Genomic DNA, 10233 nt, shown 5'->3' on the forward strand with positions numbered 1-10233 from the left:
CTCAACACGATGTTATTGCAGACACATTAAGCTTTCTCAAGAGCCAAAGGAACACTTTCTTGACAATCAGAATTCACCAAAATCTGGAAGAATAGGAAAAACCACCTCCCTGAAAGCAATCTCCCGTGCTGCCAAATGTCAAAATTATCGGCCATATTGGCAAAAATGTCGCTCCCGCTTGGAATTTTGTTACAAGCCCGTCAAATAATATCTGCAGATATCTTTAAGATTTCTGTAGAGAAAATCTACACCTCTACAGAATATCTGCAGATAATTCTGTAGATATTCTTACGAATTTTATTTGGGCTTGGGACAAAATTCGTCAGAATATTTCGGCAGATTTTCTGACGAATCTCTGACGAATTTCTGTAGATATTCTGCCGATTTTCTGTAGATTTTTTCTACATTCCAGACTTTCCAGACAAGATGTGTCAGAAGAGATGGAAAAATTTTTCACTGAAGTTTGCAAAATTCAATAGAGTTATTTTTTGTGATATCACGGTGTTTATATAAAATAAAGAATTCTGTGACGCCGTGTTACAAGTAGAGAAAAGTGAAGTGAAAACTTTAAGCAGAGTATCGACCTAAATTTCGTGTTTTTGTATCATTCCATGGGCGATTTTTAAAAAATTAGTATTTTTGCTCGCATCTTTTTACTTATTTAAAATGTTTAATCGGTAATGCTTGTTAAGCAGAGCATACCATTTTCTTTATAACTCCTACAGTTTCTACATAAATCAACAATATTTTTGTGAAGTAATGGACACTATGCCGATTTTCTCGGCAGAAATTCTACCGAAAATCTGTAGATTTTCTGCAGAAATTCTGCCGAAAATCTACAGATTTTCTAGCAGAAATTCAGCAGAAAATCTACAGATTTTCTCTGAATACACTGGAATATACCGTTAAAATTCAAAAAACCTCAGAGTAAAATCGGCAGGTAGAATAATGATTTGACGGGAGGTTGGTGTCAAAAAGCAAATGGCGGGCATTGGCGGGATAACCTTACATTTGACCTCTAAATTTTTGGGGACGAGAGTACCCATAAAGTTCGAACAAGTTTTTTTTTTTGAAAATTTAAGAAAAAAATATTTTTCGAATTTATGCAATCTGTAATTGTTAGTTATCATACTTATTGGCCCCGAGAGGTTTTTTCTTATTCTGGTCTAGAAATATAAAAAAAGTCACAATATCTCCAAGAAAGCAGAAAATCTAAAATTCACGATTTTTGACCAAAAATATCTAAGCTCAGGAGTTAATTAGGATCCTGCAAAAAATAACCTAGATTTGGACATCCTTATAGTTTGTACTTATCCAGAAGAATCGGATTTTTATCTAATCTTATTTACTAAAATAAAATGGATAATAAATTGTAAAAGAAACTTTAGCATACGCACTTTATGCAAGAAACTGCTGCAAAATTATTATTCGTGGTTAACTGCATCACAAACAACATAACTAAATTGAACATTCAGCACAAAATAGTAAACATTATGAGAGGGGTTGTGTATAGTATTTTGGCGCCAAAATTTTCATGAATGAAAAACACTATTGATTAAACAATCCTCAAGTATTTTATTTATTTGATCAAATAAAAGAGACAAGTCGAGAAATTCGTCAAAGAAAATGAAGTAAAGTTGAAGTAAAAGGTGAATTTTTCATTGAAAATTCTTCATACCATCACATCAATTTTTTGAAGTGTTTGTCCTAAAAATGTTCAAGTGATTTCTCAACACCCACTTAAGACACCAAATCAAATAATATCACGCAAAGGCTGCCTTTAATTTTTATTCCATCAACCTCTGCATGGAACATTCCTTTGGTTTGATGTCTTAAGTGAAATCTATTTTAGTTATTTACCTATTTTACGTATTCCCTTTTTCACATAAGGAGTTCAATTTGTGCCTCTCTCCTTATTGCATTTAATTCAAACAAATTTGTCGGAATATTTTTTTTGCAGCATAATTACCATTCGTGTTTGAATTATCCTTATTCATGCATTTTCTTTATTAACTTTTCAGGAGGAAAGATTTTCGAGAAGTTAATTATTGTGTTTGAGAAGAGTCTTCCAGAATGGATGGTAAGAAAGTAAACTCCCTTAAACTTCTACAAATTACATTATAATCCTTATTGTAAAAGGAGTTTAACCTTTATGCACACGAACCATTAAAATCTGGAGCAATATTCTGCAAGCAAACTTTCTTCGGTAACGAGAATATTCCTATCAATTTTTGCGTTTTGACCCCGTAAATAGGTTTAATAAACGCAACATGCAATAAAGTATTTCCTTTTCGAATATGCCTTCCAAATGCTAAATGTGTGCATCATGCAATCAATTCCTTTCTCACGTCGATTTCTTTCTTCAACCACACACTTTAAGACGCCCAGAAAGGAATCTTGATAATGCTTTTGACGCTCTAAGGCTACAACTTTGCACCCCACAGAGTCAGTTTAAACGTAGAGCTTGAAGTGGATAAAGCTCTTGCACTTTTGCTTTCATTTTTTTTAAATTTCCGTGAGAAAAAAAGGATACTTTTTGTAAAAATGTTGTTGGGTGAAGGAGTTGATCCTCTTCAGCACACTAGCATGTACCAAAGAGTCATGGAAGGTTGTAATTAATTAATTTAAAAAAAATAGAAAATAAGTTTTTGTTCACTGAGATAAATCCGAAAAAGTTAAAATAACATTCCGGAAATGTTAATTGTACCCTGCATTATCAATCCGAAATCGGTGTAAATATTATGCTTTTTAGGTGTATTAGGGGTTAAATTTACGCTTTTTCGTGTTAATTTTACCCTTAAAAGGTGTAAAATTAACATAAAAATATGTTAATATATTTTTACACCTAAATATTGTTAAAGTTATGAGGCAAAAAAGTTAATCGCGCCCCCGTTTTTTTCTCAGTATTTTAAAATAATGTTGCAATTGAGAACTTATTTTTAAGAGAAATTATACCTAAGTAACAAAAACTAGTCCTTATGACGTAAACTTCAGTAAGTCTTTTTTACAACATTTTTACAAAAAGACGTATTGATTTAATTATATTTGTACTGAGAAAAAAGAGGGTGCAATTAACTTTTTTTCCTCATAACTTTAACACTTTTAAGGTGTAAAAATATATCAACATTTTTTAATGTTAATTTTACACCTTTTCAAGGATGAAATAACCAAGAAAAAGGGTAACTTTAACCCCAAATACACCTAAAAAGGGTAATATATACACTGACTTTGGATCAATACTGCAGGATAAAACTAAAATTCCAGTATGGGATTTTTGAAAGCTATGTGACAGCAATACGACACCAGATTTTTCTAATTCAGAACTTTTACGACGATTACCGATTTAGGACAGAATTTCATTGACAATAAAATGCTCACCGTAGCCTCATTGTATTTCGTTAATTTACGCATTTTCATTGCATTTCTTACGCAAATTTTCGATTACTGTATTACCTTATCTCATACTCGATGGCACTAGGTGAAAATAATATAATAAAAAATTGAAGAAATAAAACGCAAATGCGATAAACGGTGAGAAAAAAAACTGTAAGAGAAATTAATCGTACAGTTTTTTTCTCACCGTTTATCGCATTTTCGTTTTATTTCTTCAATTTTTTTTTTAATATTATTTTCACCTAGTGCCACCGAGAGTGAGATAAGGTAATACAGTAATCGAGAATTTGCGTAAGAATTGCAATGAAAATGTATAAATTAACGAAATATGGTGAGCATTTTATTGTCAATGTGATTCTGTCCTTAGATCAGTAATCGTTGTAATTTCTTTATCACCCGTATACAAGGAGTTCCGCTTTCAAAGAATTCTCGGGATCGGAAAAACCCGCGAATTCACTCCAGTAACACAGAAAAAAGTGCATACCCACAGGAGAGGTCTTTGAAATAAGTTACGGAAACGCCGTGATGTATGCAATATTTCCGATGGCAATGGTTCATAAGAAATGTATTTCAAATTTACCCCGTGAAAAAAAAATTGTATACATTTAGGGGCATTTCAAAAATTATTTTATAAATGAGCTCCCAATAGTAGGCAATTTAATATCAAATTCTTTCAATCCGTTTTCACTTACGCCGAAACTCGGTGTATCAGTAATTCTTGAAACGATATAAAACACACTAACTCTATAAGATTTGCAAATAATTTAGGTAAGGAATAAGTTACAACAGTTGCTGATCGAAGCGACAATCTTGTCAAAAAATTATGCCAAGTATAATTTGTGAGTAGTCTGTACATTTAATCAATTAAAAGGTGTTGCAAAACATCCTAGGTTTTGCGAAGTGCTCAAACTAGTGACTTAGATGCTATTCCTCAAAAATACTTTCGCATCATTAGGGGAGACTGGGGTAAAGTCACAAATAGAAATATTCAAAATTCAATATCTTCCAATGTAAAAAAGATAGCGGCTCATTTTTTTCTATAGATAGCCTCCATAGATCTTTTTCAATGTCGTAAGTTTCTTAGAATTCGAACAAGGAATTTAGAAAATAAAAAATATCGAAATTTTTAGCCCTATTTTTGAAATATTTTCCTTGCAGATGATAACAATTATTACCTACTTATTATCCAAAATTGATGCACTGGTGAATATTTTCTAAATAATTGGGATTTTATGAATACGAATCCGCTATCTATTTTAGAATTTCACAAAAGTTCTTTTCTCCGGAAATCCTTTTATTAAAAATGGCCACTTGGGGTAAAAAGTAACAAAAGGTATAGAGCAAAAAGTAACAACAAAGCGAAGCAATTTCTGATGTCTCACGGCGAAAAGAAACTCGCTGCTTGTTCTTTGTATTGGTCAAACGATTTGCAGTTTTTTGTGTTCTTTTTCCTAAAATAGCTTGAAAAGCGCTTTTTTCGTTTTCTAACTTTTCTCGCAGAGAAAACGCTGTTTTACAAAGCTGTAGATGAATAAATTTTCTATGAAAATATGTCCTCTAGGTATTTTTTCAAATTTACGGAAGCCCGTAATGAAGCGAATCAAAATATGACAATACCCAATGTCTGGTACTATTTGTCCCAGCATTTTTGAGAATAGTCACAAAATTACCTTTTATAAATTGGCTCGATAAACGTATTTTCTTACAAAATAGAGGAATATTACTTTCACAAAGTTGTAGAGCGGTAAATTTCCTATAAAACTGCGCTAATTAGAAATTTTTGAAGCGCTCGAGCAGCTTGTAAAAAAATAAAATATCCGTTTTGTGACTTTTTGCCCCAGTCTCCCCAATCTTGTCTGGTCCTCAACTGATTTGAACCGATTCATAAATCACTCAAAAGATCCCCCAAAAGAACTTAGATGAACTTAGAATGAGTTTCGGATTAAAATTGGTTCTTGATTATGAACCGGTTCATGACCAATTGTAATCGATTCAGATTTGTCCGAAATTGCAAGACCTTTCCAACGAGTCCAAACGTGATATCATTCGGTTGACAAAAGCGCTCTTCAGAGCTTTTTAAATCTTTGACCTTAAGACCCCGTTATTAGGAATGATTCAACGATATTTTCGTATTTAGACTAAATGCCCGCATGAGTAATTTCTAAAACATTTAAAAATGGTAAAAATCGTATGACGTTCGAGCAATCTCAAAAAACATGAGTTTGCAGGGGAAGCGTAGGGTTGGGACAAAATGAGGGATAAGGTAATGGTCCCAAGGTTGAATTATTGGGGGGGCCTCCAGAGGTCTTACGTCTCTATTTCTAACCGTTTGGGCTCTAGGCGTAGTAATAGCCGGACGGATGGACAAACAGCGTAACGTCACTTCTCAGAAATCGTCTGAGATCTGAAGATATGTTAAAGAAAAGTTTTCTCCAGGAAGTGGAAGTTGAAAATTTGGGACGGATGGGGTAAGGGGTGAAAAATCGAGAGATATTCCGCTCTTTATGTGGAGTTTGAGTAGTAAATAGAATAGACATATAATCAAGGTGGAATTTTTTTCTAATTTTGTAGGTCGTAAAGCTAATTAATGGTCACCGTAACGTCGCCACTTCGACACTAAACTTACTAGGGTAAATGTCCTAATTCAAAACCATTTCCAGACGCTTTCACTTTGACAGAAGATTCAACACAAGTTCATATTTTTTCTGAAGAGAATTATATAAATTTGCTCCTTGACTCTTCTAGAATGTTACTGTTTAGTCCTTTAAATATAATTTGAAAACTTCTTAAATACAAGAAAAATACGCGAGCGTAAAATGCTTCTATTGGAAACATATCAATCCAAATGTAGACAAGGGAAATTTTCTAATTGGAAACAAACAGTGTAAGTGAAACCACGACGAAAGACTTCCAAAACCTTGCTAAGTTGCTCTTGAGTGCAAGATTTTGTTCTTATTCTTGTTCTTTTCTCCTTTCCCATCTAAATCAATAAGAAAATCTCTCCAAAAAAATCATATTTACGGCGTTTCCTATTGAAGCATTTGTAGATATTTCAAAAAACCTTTTTTGTTCACGAAATAGGTAATTATTTCATTTGAAAACTTCACGTACCGTTAACAATAGAGATTAGCACTGAATTTAACTAAAATTATCCAGAAATATGACATAAATGTTAAACAAAACGAATAAAGAACAATCACCTCATTGTGTTTTTCATTGGAAAACATGGTCGATCAATAAAAAAATTGATGGTGAAAAGGTACACTTTTAATTTTTCTGAGAAATTAACAAATTAAAATTTGTGAATATGAATGGATTTTCGCTTTATTTAGAGCAAAATTAACAAAATAATGAAACTGTTGTATAGAAAATATATAAATATAGCAATTTAGTACTGTATTTATCATGAAAACAATGACGTTTCCATTTGGAGTAGCGAAAAATTTCCATTTGGAGCAGGTTTTGAATTAACTTAATTTACCTTATTTTATGAAGTTATTCAACCAGAAAAATTTTAGTTATTCCGGTGACTTAGAATTAAAACGTTGCAACGACGTCTTTACAACGTAATGACGTCTTTCTAGTCTTAAGCTGTGACACTTGGGATTGGACAGAAGTCTTGCTTTTTGGGAAATTACATTTTCAATTTGCAATTTAATGTTATACACTTTGCATTATCTGCAAATCTTAACGTGACGTTTCTACATGTCAAAATTAAATTTTGAACGATTACTGCTCTAACGGATTAAAACAGAACATACACGACTTTTGTTTTTACAGATAGTGAAGATAGTGATGGAGAGGGAGGATTAGGAAACGTCAGTCGAGTAGTCATTCGACCACCTGGCCACAGTGGCAAAGCCAAAAGAGGTCATTTGTGCTTCGATGCTGCTTTTGAAACTGGCAATCTCGGACGAGCCGACCTAGTTGGTGAATTCGAATATGATCTCTTCCTTAGACCAGATACCTGCAATCCTCGCTACAGATTCTGGTTCAATTTCACCGTAGACAATGTTAAACAGGACCAACGGGTAATTTTCAATATCGTCAACATCAATAAGAAGAGAAATCTATTTAAAGATGGCATGACTCCTCTCGTGAAGTCATCAGGACGCCCAAAATGGCAGAGATTGTCCAAATCACATGTATTCTACTACAAATCTCCAATGCATCAAAATAACTATGTCTTGAGCTTTACTTTTGCTTTCGATCGAGAAGACGAAGTCTATCAATTTGCCCTAGCTCCTCCGTATAGCTATTCGCGTTTGCAATCTTATCTTTCGGTGTTGGAGACGAAATTTCCCGAAAAACGTTTCCAGCGATCAACTCTGTGTCACAGTCTGCAAAATCGTAAACTCGAACTACTTACGATTGATCATGTGGAAAAACCAGAGAGGATAGATAGTAAGAATAAATTACGTGTTATCTTCATTTTGGCCAGGACGCATTCCGGCGAAGCTCCAACGTCATTTGTTATTCAAGGCCTTATAGAGTTCCTAATTGGTAATCATCCGATTGCTCAAATTCTCCGATCTAACTTCATCTTCAAGATCCTACCCATGGTTAATCCGGATGGAGTGTTTCTAGGCAATAACCGTTGCAATCTTATTGGGCAGGATATGAATAGAACCTGGCATGTTGCTACGGAGTTTTCGCATCCTACACTTTGGGCAACTAAGAACCTATTTAGGGAATTTGATCAATCTGATGTAAGGGATCCTAGCCCTTATGACAACAAATCTTACAAAGTTTCTGTTCTTTTCAGTGCTATCAAATAGATTTTGTGATTGATCTCCATGCTCATGCAAATTTACTAGGATCCTTCATGTATGGAAATACCTATGAAGATGTCTACCGATACGAAAGGCATCTAGTCTTTCCAAAGATCCTATCAACGAACGCTGGAGACTGGATTTCCGAGAATATGATGTTCAATGCCGATGACAAAAAGGCTGGCAGTGTTAGGAGATATTGTTGTGAGAAACTTAGCGACAACGTCAATGCCTATTCCTTAGAGGTCTCCATGTGCGGGTTCTTCCTCAAAGGTACTCAAACAATGACCCAATATACCGACGACGGATGTAAGTTTAAACTGAGAATTTCGTTTTTAGACTTCCGAGGTAACTAAATTCAATTTTTTAGATATGCGTTTAGGGAGGAACCTAGCAAGGACTTTCCTGGAATATTATCGATTTATAAATGTCCTACCCGTACCTCTTGCATCGGAAATCCGATCGAAACGAGGTCGCCCTAAGACCCACTGTGCTAGGGCTCGATCTAGAATCCGCCGAGAGGTTCAGACCCGTCCGAAGACTACAAGAACCTACGCTCCAATTAGCTACAAAGATCTTTCGGTTTGCTACGACAGTGATACTTCTTATGAAGGATCCCCTATTCGGAGCACCTACCATGGATACGGATTTGGCACTAGATCCACTGGGAATATCTACTTGAATCAAGATCAATTTTCCCTTTTGCATATTCAATCTTCCAAATTCAATACACTTGATTTTTCCAATGAACTCCGTCCTAGAGCTTCAACTAAATCTCCGCCAAGGATACGCACAGCCTTCAATAGGAACGACGATAACGTAACGCTACCTCCTAAGCCTTATCTTACGATAATCGATTTTAATCAATTAACTAGGGGCGGTTTGGAACAAGCTGCTAAAACCAAAGCTGCATCATTCGATTTGCCTAAATATCGATCGTCTAGTAAGGGAAGACTACCTTCAAAACTCTAAATAAACTTTTTTTTTACAAAATTTATTTACCTAAATACAAAAATATTATCTTGATCTATGCCTAAGTGTGTTAAAGTCGTGCAAATTTCTCCTGTGAATTTTTCTGTACCACAAATAAGAAAATATGATGTTTTATCTCTAAATTGAATTATTTTATCGATGTTATCATGCTGTAGCCTCTTCCTGTAAATATTCTCACGAAATTTAACCTGACCCTCAATGTCAGTTGTTTCGTGTGCCAGATATATTGACGCATTGAAATTCCAAAATTGCCGCAAATTCTGTACTTCATCCCGAAGGAGTATTTCATTGATATTTTGGTAACATGCAATAAGGTGAATGAAGGTTTCATCGCTCTCGTCACTTACAATTGAGGATATAAGGCTGTATAAGGGTGCAACTGCAACTCCATGACTAAATAGGTACAAGTTCCTAAAGGTATTCCGATGGTAAACTAATTCTCCGTAGGGTCCTTTGAACTCAATTTCATCCCCAATTTTTAATTTAGCTATCAATTGAGACATCTTTCCGAAGTTTTCGAGTTTGAAAAGGATATCAAAGGAGAGATTCCTGGCATCAGTATTAATTGGTGTATAAGGCCGGCTCAGGTATTCCTTGGAAGTATCTTTATCATGTTTAGCCTGACCCTCTAATTTCGCTAGAAATTCTTCAGGATCTTCGAATGTGTTGAAGTCTTTGAAAATGACATTCTTATCTTTCCGTATGGAACCAGCCTTGATTCTGAGTTGAAGGTACCATCCTGGAGGGATTTTTAGTATCAGATTTTCAGTCAATCCTTCTGACTGCCACCGGAAATTGATTAAATAAACACTTGTTGCTACTTTTTTGATGCTTTCCACTGAGAAATTCACGTAATTCCCATTGAAAATATTAGTGTAATTCTCCGGTAATTCTGATTGATTCTTCTTAATTTTGCTATCTAACACACAATTGTTACAACCTGAACCACAACACTCCTCCTCCTCACTATCCATTCTTTTAAAACTAAGAAAAATCAAATGGTTCAAAACGTCCGAAATCCTCAATTGAAAAGTTTGTAAACAAAAACAGCAATAATTCTTGACGTCTGTCACCT

At 34.5% G+C, this 10233-nt stretch overlaps 2 protein-coding genes across 2 annotated transcripts; one reads left to right on the forward strand and one right to left on the reverse strand.

Moving 5' to 3' along the window:
* Positions 1–1596: 1596 nt before the first annotated feature.
* On the forward strand, positions 1597–9152 carry LOC129805420 (cytosolic carboxypeptidase 6). The gene is made up of 5 exons (XM_055853307.1): positions 1597–1649; positions 2022–2080; positions 7174–8102; positions 8159–8474; positions 8536–9152. The coding sequence occupies exons 2-5, from the start codon at positions 2074–2076 to the stop codon at positions 9135–9137; spliced, it is 1854 nt and encodes a 617-aa protein (XP_055709282.1). The 5' UTR covers positions 1597–1649; positions 2022–2073; the 3' UTR covers positions 9138–9152.
* On the reverse strand, positions 9152–10150 carry LOC129805421 (NADH-cytochrome b5 reductase-like). The gene has a single exon (XM_055853308.1). The coding sequence runs from the start codon at positions 10130–10132 to the stop codon at positions 9164–9166; it is 969 nt and encodes a 322-aa protein (XP_055709283.1). The 5' UTR covers positions 10133–10150; the 3' UTR covers positions 9152–9163.
* Between the last annotated feature and the right edge of the window lie 83 nt (positions 10151–10233).

The sequence above is a fragment of the Phlebotomus papatasi genome, chromosome 3, assembly GCF_024763615.1.
Source record: "Phlebotomus papatasi isolate M1 chromosome 3, Ppap_2.1, whole genome shotgun sequence".
Classification (NCBI taxonomy): domain Eukaryota; kingdom Metazoa; phylum Arthropoda; class Insecta; order Diptera; family Psychodidae; genus Phlebotomus; species Phlebotomus papatasi.

What these genes read in the sequence shown, in the direction of transcription:
- LOC129805420 (XM_055853307.1), top strand. An exon ending in GGGAATTTGATCAATCTGAT is followed by an intron (nt 8,103 to 8,158) that starts GTAAGGGATCCT and finishes TGTTCTTTTCAG; the next exon opens with TGCTATCAAATAGATTTTGT. An exon ending in CCAATATACCGACGACGGAT is followed by an intron (nt 8,475 to 8,535) that starts GTAAGTTTAAAC and finishes TCAATTTTTTAG; the next exon opens with ATATGCGTTTAGGGAGGAAC.
- LOC129805421 (XM_055853308.1), bottom strand. Translation starts at nt 10,132, where the DNA reads ATGGATAGTGAGGAGGAGGAGTGTTGTGGTTCAGGTTGTAACAATTGT.